General features: G+C 38.4%; 1 protein-coding gene across 1 annotated transcript in view; it reads left to right on the top strand.

Annotated features, from left to right (window-relative positions):
• Nucleotides 1–14,006, top strand: part of Gnai3 (G protein subunit alpha i3) — a 40,096-nt gene extending 26,090 nt beyond the window's left edge. Inside the window, exons 4-9 of the mRNA XM_055618096.1 lie at nt 2,413–2,570; nt 4,884–5,012; nt 8,072–8,201; nt 8,593–8,746; nt 11,651–11,861; nt 11,953–14,006. Of these exons, the coding sequence (XP_055474071.1) occupies nt 2,413–2,570; nt 4,884–5,012; nt 8,072–8,201; nt 8,593–8,746; nt 11,651–11,841 (762 nt within the window). The 3' untranslated portion in view covers nt 11,842–11,861; nt 11,953–14,006. The remainder of the gene's footprint in view (nt 1–2,412; nt 2,571–4,883; nt 5,013–8,071; nt 8,202–8,592; nt 8,747–11,650; nt 11,862–11,952) is intronic.
• The last annotated feature ends 329 nt before the right edge of the window (nt 14,007–14,335 follow it).

Below are 14,335 nucleotides of genomic sequence, written 5' to 3'. Positions count from 1 at the left end.
ATTATTATTATTATTATTATTATTATTATTATTATTATTATTATTATTATTATTATTATTATTACATTGAAAGAGAGAAGAGGGCCTGGGAGATGTTTAATGGCTAAGAGTACTTGTTGCGTAAGCTTGAAGACTGAATTAAAATCCTAACTATCCTCATTAAAAAAGAGCCATGCATGGTCCTGTGTAGCTGTAGCCCCAGTACTAGGGATAGAGACGACAGATCCTGGGAGCTTGTTGGCTAGTCAGTCTCGCTAAATGGCAAGCTTGAGGTTCAGTGAGAGTCTGCGTCTCAAGGGAATAAGGCAAAGAGTGATGGAGACATCTGACATGGTTCTCTGGCTCTCCTGAATGCGCATACATGCGTGTGCATAATACACTTACAGCACTCACTCCTCCCACACCACATGAAGAAAGAAATGAGAGGGAGAGAGGAAATACAAATCATGCATGAAATCTGTTACAGAGATGATCCACAGAATTACTAGAAAGTGTATCGGATAGGATCTTGATGTCAGAGTTTTGCAAAGTTAATTTGAATGCAGTGTGGTGATTTTGTGGGTCATTAGCTAAATGTATAAGTTGCAGGTGTTACTACATCTGTTCCTCAGTGCTTTTGCTTGCTAGTTTTTGTTGTCTTAATGACTACTTAAGATACAAACGATGGCTTCTCTTCTTCCTTTACTTTTTATTTTGTATTGTGTGATTTAAAAGAAAACATCTTTATAATTACTTGAAATTTTTAGGGTTGTAAATATTAGATTTATATAGAAAAAAATCTTTGAAATCAATGTTCAGTTTTGTTGTTGTTTTGAGATAGGGCTTCACTGTGTACTGGAACTCACTCTGTAGACCAGACTGGTCTTAACCTCAGAGATCTGCCTGCCTCTGCCCCCTTGAGTGCTGGAATTACAGACTGTTCTGTGTTCTGTTTTGAATTTGCACATAGCAAAGGATAAAATAACGCCACCGAAATTCTCCTATCACTTTTTTTTTTTTTTTTTTTTGGAGACAGGGTTTCTCTGTGTAGCCTTGGCTGTTCTGGAACTTGCTTTAAAGATCAGGGTGGCCTTGAACTCACAGAGATCTGCCTGCCTCTGTTTTCCAAAGTGTTGGGATTACAGATGTGCATCACCATGCCCAGTTTCCTATCACCTTTTTAAAGGCTTGCTAACTAATAAAATTCCTGCCTGAAAGTCATGACATTCTGATCATATTGTTCTTTTGCTGTTTCCCCTCCTGCTGCCCCTTTCTCCTGTTTTAGAACATTGTTGGTATGCCTTTGGGAAAATCTAGAGACTAAAAATTTTCCCTGAGGGCTTGATTCCCATTACTAGGCTTCTGCTTCTTTTTTGTTTGCTTGCTTGTTTTTTTTCATTTTTTGGACACAGGGTTTCTTTGTGAAGCCTTGACTGTCTTGAACTCATTTTGTAGACCAGACTGGCCTCAAATTCATAGAGACCCACCTGCCTCTTCTTCTCAAAGTGCTGGGATTACAGGCTTTCTGCTTCTTATGTGCCTTCATCTCCTCTTCTGGTTCTGGTGCCTGCAATGAGAGGGACGGAAAAGCAACTTTGCCTTAAACTTGATATATGTTTTAGTTTCTGCAGTATGTTTAGACTTTACTACTTAGTTACTGCAGATCTTTTCATTTCTATGTAATAGTAGGCAAGTACTTTATCACTGAGCTATACCCTCTTTGGTCTAGAGAACGTACATCCAGGCATGTCTGTGTGTGGTCGTATAGATGTGGAAGCTGGCGGTTCACCTCAGGTGTCCCTCTACCATTTTCCACCTTATGTTTGGAGACAGTGTCTCTATGAATCTAGAACATGCCATTTTGGCCAGACTGGTAGGCCAGAGACCTCCAGGCTCCTTCTGCCTCTGCTCCTTTAGCACTGAGGTTGCAGGCTTGTGTCATTGCATCCAGCTTTTACATGGATCTGAACTCAGGTCCTCATGCTTGCACAGCGTGCACTCTATCCACTGAGCCATCCTCCCAGTCTTCATTAAGGGCTTACTTTAACAGAATGAAAATTTATTACACATAGTTGTCTCACAGACCAGAGTCCCTCATTCTCCACCCCTCTCACTAATCACACTCATCAGGATAGAGGCTTATGAGTCTATCAGAAGAGATCTTTTTTGAGGATAGTGGTACGACATGGAGAAATAAGAGGAAAGGAAATCATTACTCTGCTAGCTGTATTGATACTAGAAGTGGAAGGGTGAGGTGTGGCCTTCATTGCAAGTTTTCTCATGCTACCTTGCCAGCAAAGGTCTCCGTAACAGCTCTTCTAAAGTGTGATTCTGTGTGTATATGTGTGTGAGTGCATGCATGTGTATAAGCTGAGACTTACCTTATCTTAAAGAAGTAGGAACTCACCTGTCCCTCTTTACTGTTTCCCTCAGGACGATGCCCGGCAGTTATTTGTTTTAGCTGGCAGTGCTGAAGAAGGAGTCATGACTTCAGAACTAGCGGGTGTGATTAAACGGTTATGGCGAGATGGTGGGGTGCAAGCCTGCTTCAGCAGGTCCAGGGAATATCAGCTCAATGATTCTGCTTCATAGTAAGTGATTTCTTTTCCTTTGAAACTATATAGAAAATAATTTGGTGACTGTAGAGAACGTTCAGTGTCTATTCTTAAGAAAATGTTGAAGCACTAGAAATGCCCAGAAGTCCGTAGGATCCTTTATTACAGATGTCTCACTTTAAGGTTATCTCCATGATACATTCTATGGCAAGCAAGTGACAGTGAGACCGCTAGTAGAGGTAGGTGCCTTCTGTTCAGGATGAGGCACTGAGAGTCCGTTAGAGGGGGACGTTAAATCTGGACATCTCCTTTCCCACCCTCTATACACACGGACACACCACACACTCGTGCGCGCACACACGCACACACACTCACACTCACACATACAACACGCAGCACCACATCTGTTATGACAGTCCTTTTTATACTCTCTGTATTGTCTACTCTATGAACTTTTCTGGTAGTACTCATTACCATTTAATCCTTTGTGAATGTGTGTGTGTTGTGCTAGGGATTGAACTAGTCTTAGGCATGTCGGGCAAATGCTTTACCACAGAGTTCTGTCCTCAGCCCTCTTTCTGGTTTTTATTTTGAGACAGTTTCACTCATGTTGGCACTGAACTCATTCTGTAGCTTTGGCAGGCCTGAACTTGTGTTTCAGCCTTCTGAATAGCTGGGATTACAAGCCTGTACCACAAAACCCAGCACCATGTACATCTCGTGCCAGACTGTGGCGAGATGAGCTTCTGTAAGATAAGGATGTTGTCATAGAGTCGAGCAAATCATTTCCTTGTCAAAAGTTCTCTTGAGTGTTAAGATTTGGAGAATTGGTAACTAGTACTTTTATATACTATTACATGTGATCCAATTTTGATCCCCTACACATTTATTTTTAAGACCTATATTCACGCTGTATTTTTAAAATGTACTTTTTGTTTGTTTGTCTGTTTGTTTGTTTTTGTTTTTTGAGACAGGATTTCTCTGTGTAACCTTGGCTGTCCTGGACTCATTTTGTAGACCAGGCTGGCCTCGAACTTACAGAGATTTGCGTGCCTCTGCCTCCCTGAGTGCTGGGATCACATGCATGTGCCATTGTACCCGGCTTTATAATGTAGTTTTTGGTGGACCTGGTGAGTATTTGTCATCTGTATTCCTCTCTGAACTTGATAAAGGGCTTTTGATCATTAAGGTATTTTTTTTCTAATATTATATTTTCCCATCCTCTTTCTGACACAGATTGTTAAAAAAATTAAATGGTATTTATAAAGCTTACTTAGATCTTTCATCAGAAATAACTTGGCAAACAGTAAAGGATTCTTGCCTACTTTTTAAAAGTAAGATTTTACATGCATGTACTGATAGTTTAAGCAATTCAGTGGTCATCAAAGGCAGTTTTTTTTAATTGTTTCTTCTCATTTATTGAGTAAGCTTTGACTCCCCCAACTACATGTTGTTTATAGAGCTGTCTCCCTAGTTGTCCTCTGAGCTTTCTGTTAATTGACTCTATGTTAATGGTGGTATTTGGTTTGTAGAAGAGCTGAGTGACACACTTACTGCCACCTGCTCTTCAGCTTTTTGTCTGGGATCAGTGAGGATTTAGCTTTTTGTCTCTGTCCCTACTCTCGTTGCTTCTTTCTTTGAGACAGGATCTAGTTAGAAGCCCAGGCTGTCCTGAAACTTTATTTGTGTCTTCCTGATTGGTCTAAAACTTGTGGCTTCCTGTGCATCCTCAAGTTACAGGCATGTACTAGCATGTCCACCCATATTCTCACTGAATGTAGTTCTTCTAATTTTCATAATTCAAATGTCATTCTTTAAGGAGCTATCAAATAGTTATGTATGCAGCTGACATAAATTTAAATATTCGAGAACTTTTGTTTTACTTTTTTTGTTTTATTTTTATAGGGTCTTACTATGTAGCCCAGGCTTCCTGGAACTCTTGAGTCCAGGATTATAGGTCTGTGCCACAATCCCAGTTTGGTTTGTTTTTTCTACTGTATAGTGCATAGCTCATTTCATATTAGCGAGAATAAAATTGCTGTTTTTAAAATTTGCCTTTATGTTATATTTGAAACCATTCTTACTACTGTATGTAGAACCTATTCATTTTCTCTATGTTAGATTCATTTATTTCTCATTCTGTGATAATGAAGATTTAATATTTTTCTGCCCCTTCAGTGAACTTCATGATCTCCTTTTTCTGTTGTTTGCTGGCACTTGGGATTGAGCCTTGGGCCTTACATACACATGCCAGTGCTCAGCTGGTCACAGACTCTAATTTTGCAGTCTGTTGACCTGTTTTGTCTATGGTTGACTTTACCGAATAAAACCAATGTATATTTTATTTAGTTACCTAAATGATTTGGATAGAATATCCCAGAGCAACTACATTCCAACTCAACAAGACGTCCTTCGGACCAGAGTGAAGACTACAGGCATTGTGGAGACACACTTCACCTTCAAGGAGCTGTACTTCAAGTAAGTTACAAGCCTTTCCTGCCGTGCCTGGCACAAATAGCCAGTATTTTTTTGTTCTTGTGTGTGAGACAAGGTAGACCTGGCTGACCTAGTTCTTGCTGTGTAGACCAGGTTGTCTTCAAGCTTGCATTCTCCACCTCAGCCTGTCGAATGCTGTGGTTACAGAAATACACCACACACCCAGCTTATGAGTCCCCTGAGCCTCTATGACTAGGACTAAGATTTTTGTGAGCAGTGTTCCTTGCTTTAGAAAATTAGTATTGGCCATTAGTTTAATGATTTATCTGAGCCCAACATTTATTTTTTTCTTCAAATAGCATCCATATTTATATCCATTTAGAGGAAATTGAATATAAAATTAAATAACAATTTACCTCCTTTAGAATTAATCATATAATTGCCAGTTTGTGTTAATTTACATTTATTTTCAGCACGTTTTGTTAGTTGCCAAACATATCACCTTTAATCCCAGCACTCAGGAAGCAGAGGCAGAAGCAGGCGGATCTTTTTGAGTCTGAGGTCAGTCTGGTCTACAGAGCGAGTTCCAAGACAGTCAGAACTGTTATACAGAGAAAAAAAAAAATCAAAATAAATAAAAGAAGGATCACACAATACTAAATAGGTAGAAAAAAAAAAACTTTCATTGCTAGCTTTGTTCTGCCTTTCTGACACGAAAATAGGACTATTTCTTAGCAAGCTCACTCCTCTCCTACTGGTTCCTCTTTCTGGTTTAATAGGGCGAAGCTAAAACTTGGCTTGGCTTTTGGATTGGTACATGCATAGCATCAAGCTCAATTAAGCTTGTAGTACAGTGCAAAGCAGGCCTGGGGTAGAGCTGCTTTATGGCAGGATGATGTAGACCGTGACTGTTTTAGAGGACATTCTAGTGTTCTAAAAGAATCTTCTCATAGCTCTAGTAATTCTGAGAAAACGCCTCTGCTTTTTTTTAAAAAAATGCTAAAACTGTTTTGGTGTCTTTTTTCTGTGTTAATGACCTTTGAGGTGGCAGTTTCCTCTTCTTTTTCAATGCATGATCAGTTTTTAAGAAGTTACTTGGTTGTAACTATGTGTGATTTGTAAAAGTCAGTGTTATTGCATATGAAGGGAATCACCACCTCAGATCCTCACTGAAGGTAAGGATTTGTGAAGTTCACACAGGACTTAAATACTAGTACCAGTTGAAGTATTGGAATCTTAGCACAAACTGCAGTTGAAACCTGGTGAATCATTTTTAGGGTAAACTGGCTGTTTATCTTAAGCACTAATGAACTTAACAAAATCAGCAAAAACTATTGCCCTGTGAAGCCATAGGAATGAGATGTCTCTTCCTGTACTATAAAATTAGTAATTCAGTTTTAATTAAGTACCAAAACCAGTAGTTAGCATGGGAAACATTTTTGGTTGGTCTCATGGGTTGATCTTTAGCTAGGTAACTCCGTCTTTCTCTTCTAGGGTCAGTAGCCAAGTCAGATTTAAGTGCCACATGCTCTTCATTATTGGCATGTAGATAACTTATTATGAAGTACTATCACCTCTTCCTTTTCCTCTTCTCTCTAGGCAAAACTACTATCCATTTATTCAAACATTTATTGAGCATCTACCATATGCAAGGCATTGTGTAATTGCTTACTTGCCTCTCAGTTATGAGGTAATGTTTATAAAATGTTGATCTGTTAGTGAATAACACTGTGTAACTATGTACTAAAGGCAGCCTTGGGGCTTCATAGCATTCTGTTAGTTTTATGGGCTTTATAGAAAATGGGGTATACATTGGGATTATTAGTGTACTAATATACCTCCCTTTGGAAGATTTGTGTGGTTAAATGTCAGCCTTTCTAAAACTTACAACGTGACCCTGGATTAAGGCCAGTTTGTGATTACATCATTTAGCTATTATGCAATACCAAAGGTTGTAAAGAACTGCAAGACCTCCAAAAGGAAGAGTTGAGTCAGGAAGAGATAGGATGAACAGTCGTGTCAAACGGAATTTGGAAAATCATGTATGCTTTACTTCTCTTAATCTGTAGGGACAGAAAACTCTCTGGAAATTTAGGCTCTAAGCTTACTGAGAATTTCACTCACTAAACCAGTGTAGCGGACATTAGCCTTTAAAACCTTATCATTGCTATCAGATATAGATCTTGAATGTGTGAATACTTGAGTGCTGACCCCATCAGACTCAAGTATTGATTAAAAGACAAAGTAGGACAGCTATTCCTGTGATTGTAGGAAGTAAGTATGGACACTGTTGATACAAACTTAGTCCTTAGAGGACTAAGACAAATCCAGAATAGAACATAGTGAGTGAGCAATTAAGGCTTTGTGCTGCTGATTAGGTTTAAGCAAACTTTGGTATTGGGGAATACTGTTTATTCTGTTTATTTGCTTACTTTACAGACGCTCTTGCTGTGTAGTGCAGGCTGGCCTTGAACTTGATATTTTTCTGTCTCAGCCTCCTAAATGCTTAGATTATAATCATTGCCTCTAAACCTAGCACCAGGATTAAAAAAATATTAATCAAATATAAAATTTATTTTTTCCATAATTTTCCTCATATATATATATTTTTTTTATTAACATAAGGCAGGTAAACTTGGGACTCAGAATTCAAGTTGGGTATTCAGGAACAAACCAGTTTGAGAGTCAGAGTGGGGCTCTGGAAGGTATATAGAGACTGTGCTTAAAGTGCCAGATGGTCTAGAGTAGTGTCTGGCACCATGGTAAACACCAAACAAATACTGCCTGTTGTTATGACTGCAGTACTGTTCAGCTGTACTGTTCAGTTCTTCATTTATCCTTCCTTCCTTTAATCCATTTTTAGCTCTTTAACTCTGCTGACTTTTGGCACATCCAGTATATGTTCTGAAAGGGAGGAGGCTCAGCTGTGGGCTCTACTTTTAGCCACCCACAATTATTTAGACACATTTTATTTGCTCCTTGTTTTTTCTATTACAAATGGGGTTTGAATGTGTGATAATGGGGAAGTTCCTAACCATGATAGTCTAGAGAGAAATATAAATGTGACATTGTTTAATCTGTGCTTTTCTTTCTTTACTCAGAATGTTTGATGTAGGTGGCCAAAGATCAGAACGAAAAAAATGGATTCACTGTTTTGAGGGAGTGACAGCAATTATCTTTTGTGTGGCCCTCAGTGATTATGACCTTGTTCTGGCCGAGGATGAGGAAATGGTATGTTGAAGCTTTGGGTAAAAAGTCCATCTGATACAGCTAGGAGATGAACATAACTCCTAGGAAGATGGGTTGCTTTTCTTTACTCATAGAACCAAAACTTAATGCTCCTGTTTCCTTGTCAGTGAGGTTAGTTTCCCAAATCAGTTCCTCCATTCCACATTTGCTCTTGGTAGCCACATTATGTGGGCAGGATTGCATCTTGTCAGCCACTCCTTCTCATCCCCTGACCCCAAGAATTACACAAATCAGGATTGACTCAGCTTCAAGTTACATGAGTACCTAACTTAGTTCCATGAATTTGCTTTGCTGTTTTAAAACCTCTTGGTATATAAATTAATGTGATTTTCATTTTTGCTGCTAACCTATCATAACCCTGTTTGTTTTTCAGAACCGAATGCATGAAAGCATGAAATTGTTTGACAGCATTTGTAACAACAAATGGTTTACAGATACTTCAATCATTCTCTTTCTTAATAAGAAAGACCTTTTTGAGGAGAAAATAAAGAGGAGTCCATTAACAATCTGCTATCCAGAATACACAGGTAAAGGGCATGCGTTCTGTTGGAGTGTGTATCTTAGCTGTCATCGCTTTGGGGCTGGTCATCAGCTGCCTGGTGACTCATGCATACACTAACAGTGGGCTCAGAAATAAGCATCTGAGTAAGATCCCTTAAGTTTAGAATGTAACTTCAGAGATCAGGGCTCTAAATTTTTGAGGAATATGAAATACAAAAATTAAATTTTGGCATATGTCCAAAAAGTTACTAAAAACAATATTTCTTAAGAAACAAACATCAGTTCCAGAAAGAAATTCATATGACTTTATTATGTAAAGTATGTCTTACCAGAAGTAGAGATAGTAGTTCAGCCTTGATGGGGCCAGTGCATTCTTTCTCTAGGGACAGTGACCTTGTGTGTGAGTTATTAAAAGGATGACATGGAAATCAATTAGGCACAATGAAGCATTTGGAGAAGGGGGATTGCATGTAAGACCGTATGGAGGCTAAAAATGGCCTGACTTATTCTGAAACGTAAAAGTGGCATATGGTGGTAGTAGAATTTGAAGTGGTAGCAGGGAAGAGGCCGGCCCTGTGCCTCACACTGAGGCAGTGAGGAACTAGTAGAGAGTTTCATGGGTGCATGCTGTAGGAATAGTATGTTGGCAGTAGTATAGTGAAGATAGTAAGGGCTATCTTAGGATGCAAGTGAAACCCTTTGGTGAGAGCTGGGGGGTGCAACCTTCGAAGCCAAGGGCAAGGATGTGGGTGGGTCTAAGGGTTAAATTCAGAATACGGAATCAATGCTAGGCTCCTCTCTGAAGGAAGTAATTTCATCTTCATCTCTTTCGTCAGCTCCAGATCTATTCTCTGTCCCCTTACAAACTTTCTTTGATGTTCAATATATAAAATAAAAGATGGCATTGCCGCCATTCCTCTGTCTCCATTAAAACAATGAGAGTCCACTGGTATTGCTTAACCTCAAATTCAGATAGCTAGGAAAAAGATTCTGGTTATGGCTGAAGCAGAAAAAAAGCTATAGGCCAGTCAGTTATTTGAAATTAAGGACCACAAACAGTGATGGCAGGACTGTACTGTGAAAGCTGTGAAAGGTCAGAGTTAGCTATTTCCGTGGAAGGGGACTCTTATTATCTGAGACCCTATGCATTCTTTGTATAATAAAGTGAAAGGATACAGCAAACATTAGGACATCAAAGGTGCCTGCACTTTTCTCTCAGTTGTATGCTTCTGATATGGTCTGAATTCCTATTTAGGAATGCTGGTTTAGAAGTATCTGGAATAACCAGGTAGAGCACTATAGAGGTTATTATCATTATCTATTAGGTAGTGATATGAATGCTGGGAATGTAGGAAAAGGTTTCGTGTTTGCATTCTTTTACTTAATATAGTTTTTTTTTTTCTTTTGAGGTTTATCCAAGATGCAGTACCTACTAATATTTAGTTCTTTTTATTACTAATACTCTACACGTATGCCACAGTCTACTTATTCCTTAATGCTAACTTGAATCATCTTTCTTTTCCCACCTGCGTGTAAATATTGCTCCATCAGTTAGCTCTGCTTTTCTATTTTGTTACAGGATTTTACCACTTAGTCTGTGAGTCTCCTTCCCCTTTAACCCACACTGCTCATAGGTAGCCTAGGCTTGCCTTTGGTTCTTTAATATCATGCCTTTTTGTTGTGAGCTTCCAAGACTGTTTCCCACTGACTTTGTTCCGAGACTTTAGTAGCCTACGGTCCTGGTCACCAAATGTCGGTCTGTGTTCTTACTGGATAAAGTTCACTTTTTCTTTTTAATTTAGAGGCTTTCCTTCAGATTTTAAGAGACCACCTATTTTAGCTGGACAGTGGTAGCACACACTTTAGTAGCGTGAGTTCCAGGACAGTGAAAGCTACACAGAGAAACCCTGATTTGAAACATATACACGTATACACACACACACACACAGATATGCTTTAGGCATCTACAAAGTAGTCTTCCTTTATTTTTGGTGTTTAGTAGTATTCTTTTCTCTGACTAAAATAAAGTAGTTACGTACTTTAGTAGTCTTTCTTTCATAAGTTCCTCTCCCTATCCCAGTCTTCTTTATGCACTTAGTTGATACTTCTTGTCATGCTTGATCTCACTGAAAATAGCCTTTGCTTTAAGGAAAGAACTATACATTGTCTTTTTAGTTTCCCTGACACTAACAGGTAGTTTCTAAAGCTTCCCAAGGCCAAAAGATGGTGTAGAAGGTGGATGACCTTCCACATTTTATTTATTAGAAATAAGGCTTACTGTAGTTAGGTCCCTGCTTGCCCCTGCTCCTTGAAAACCAACGGCTCTATTGAGACAACCCACCCTTTAAAGTGTGTTACTAGCAGTGCTGATGATTTTGCCTGCATCTCGGCCGTTGGGAGGATGAGGTAAGATGTCATGAGTTTGAAGCCAGTCCAGGGTAGGATGAGAGCTTGTGTCAAAGTCTGTAACTAGGGTTCTACTTGTTTCCCATCTGTTAGGTTGCCTCTTTAACATTGGAATGATTTTGAAATAAATGCTTTACCTTTTTGGAATCCTTATTTCAGGATCACTCCAAGAGCCAGACTGTGATATTTTAAACAGTTGCATTCTCTAGAAACGTGCCCAACTACTTATCTAGTTCTTTTGTATATTTTCTAGATTGTTTTTTAGCTGAAAAACTAAACGAAGAGGAAGTGAAACTTGTTTTCTTCGTTTCTTGTGTGTGATGATTTTATTTTAGTTTTAGTGTCTTTTTCATGAAGAATCTTTGACTATAGAAAAACCCTAATGATAACAGAAATAGAGGAAGAATTCTGTTTGTATTCAGTTGTGTTGTGTTGCTTTTCTTAAGGAAATGCTGATGGCGTCACTTAGCTGGGTGCAGGTAACTGTCACACCTTTAGTTGACAGTGTCGGCTATCTGTTTCAGGTTCCAACACATACGAAGAGGCAGCTGCTTATATTCAGTGCCAGTTTGAAGATCTGAACCGAAGAAAAGATACCAAGGAGATCTACACTCACTTTACTTGTGCCACAGACACCAAAAATGTGCAGTTTGTTTTTGATGCTGTTACAGATGTCATCATTAAAAACAACTTAAAGGAATGTGGGCTTTATTGAGAAGATGGCATTACTAAAAGGTAAAACTTTAAAGAGTTGAGTTACAGTGCTATGATGGTGTGTTTTGGCTTTGTAAATGTCTCTCTAATTAATAATCTTCTTCCTTTTTAGTTTCTACAGTGAGGAGTGTTGAGACCAGACATCATCTGCTGTCTCTTGAGTCAGCTACAAGCATGACGGGACCAAGGAATGGCAGCAACATGCAGAATCTTAGCACTCTTTAGCACAATCTTCTGTATTAGGGAATGTTTAATTGGCATGAGATGTTCAAGTCAGACATTGGAATTGGAACAACTGTAAAGTATGATTGCATCATCAGGGCATCCCTTGGGTTTTATAATCTCAAAAGTTTAGGGCATATTGAAGTTGAGGTGCTGCATTCCAGAACTTAAGTATGTAGCCGACTTTTTTCCCCTTCCTAATAGATCACCAGTAGTTAATTTCTAGGTTTTTCTCATGGAGAAGATTAACTAGAAAATCTTACTTGTTTGCAAAAGAATCTTCTGAGAACTCAGTCTTAACTATGCACACAATGTGACCAGACATCTTGAGAACATTCCTCTTAGTAGGAACTGTTTGTTTTTAAATCTTGAAATGGTCAAGTATAATATTTCCATAATTAAAGTTCTTCCCAGATATTGGGACTACATTAAGACAGCTTTTTTGAATGAAATTTACATTACTGCCATGTTTAAGGTACCATGATGGTTTCTAAACAGCAGTCACTTTGGAGAGTTCTACAGTAAGATTCTAACTCTCGTTTCTTTAAACTAATGGTTAAAGGTTAACCTTGTTTTTGCTGATTACCAAATTACTAAGTGAATACTGATGTGATATGATAAACTCTGCTTCTTGGATACAGACACACCCAGGATAGCTGTCAATGCAAACTGCTAAATTGAGAACCAGTGACTTGCTACTACCAATCTACTAAATTGGCCACTTTGATTCTTGCCTGTTTGTCTTAGTCATGGGGAGTTGTGTATAAGGTACCCCTTGTTTTCCAGCTTCATGACCATTTTTGTTATTGTTGTTGGGAGACATCTACAGTGTATGAACAGTGCATGCTTCTCCTTTGTAAATGTGGTGCCAAATCCCTGTTTGCATCGTTTTTACTGTAGCAGCGTTAACTGTAGTCATCCTTAGTCAGTATGTTCTTTTTCTAAAACTTGCATTTTGGGACTTTTTTTCTACTTTGTCACGTGTACAGATTTTAATCTGTTACGGTTGGCAGCAGTATTAAAATGGTGAGTAAAGAGTCCAGGATTGTTCCTGTTTGTAACTAATCCTTTCTGGAAATCTTGTCTTCAGTTTCTTTTTGCCCCTGCTGCGTGTTCTTTGGCCTTTGTCTGAGAGTGGGTTTAGGTAGATGGGTGTCTTTGAAAGTCTAGTTCCTTGATATAATAGTATTATGAAATATAGGGCTAAGGGCTTTATGTGCAGTCTCTGTACAAGTGATATGAGTCATAATCCAGCCTCCTGATTTATATTTTGCTTGTACTGAGAGCTACAGTCCTTTTGTACAATACATAACAAATGTCATTAAACACTGAGTGGACCACTGGGGGATGGCAAACAGAGAATGCATTTTAAGCATTTCAGATCAGTAGTTTGAACAGTGCCTTTTGAGGTCCAGTCTTTCTGAATTGGATCCATTTCATCTTTTGATGTTACCTCCTACTCATTTAAAAGAAGGTTGGTGGTCAGAACTGCATTAGAAATCAAGCCACAGTGATCAGTGCCTTTGCTGGCAGCTTTTAAACTTTTTAATTCTTACACATTTTGGAAAATCATTTTTATGCAGACAGTATAACTGTTATCTAACAAACATTTCTGTAGAGCTAGGAAAATGCCACCTGGAAGAAAGAAAAGTATTGATTTCAATCAGTGCTTGACTGGATTCTCACATTAGAGGGTTGATAAGTCTTACTCTGAATTTATCTTTCTTTTGTTATATTCTGTAATATAAAAGCATCTGGGAATGAGAACTAGTGAAATACTTTTGTCATAATTTTTCTATACTTTCGGTTTAATAAAATGGTGTTGATAAGCTAAAATAATAGATAATCCAAATTTAATTTTACTTCAGAATGCATTTTGTATTTTCATTTGAATCTGTCTATTTTTTAAGCCTTTCTGTTAATTAAAAATAGAAGTTCTCTACATGTTTGCCTTTACATACCACTTTAATTGCTTTCAGTTTCCATGAAGTTGTTCTTACCTTACCATCCGGTGCCTTTCTTCCAAACAGAAGGAGGCGGTTTTGAATTTTCAGACACTACCTGAGGAAAGAATCACCAAAGCTCTCTGAAGAGGCTTCTCACCTATACATTCTAAAGTGTTTCTATTCAGCGAAGCTTTCATATCTCTAATTTGTATTTTGAAGAACATTTCTTAGGCAGAGTAGGAATGTGGGAATAAAATATCCTATGAGCCTGGAGGAAAAAAAGATTGATACTTATAATTAAAGAAGCCAAAAGTTAGGTATTTTCTG

Source organism: Psammomys obesus, unplaced genomic scaffold (genome assembly GCF_907164565.1).
Source record: "Psammomys obesus unplaced genomic scaffold, mPsaObe1.curated_primary_1811, whole genome shotgun sequence".
NCBI lineage: Eukaryota > Metazoa > Chordata > Mammalia > Rodentia > Muridae > Psammomys > Psammomys obesus.
The sequence above is the reverse complement of the archived record's forward strand: the minus strand, read 5'-3'. Positions and strand labels throughout refer to the sequence as shown.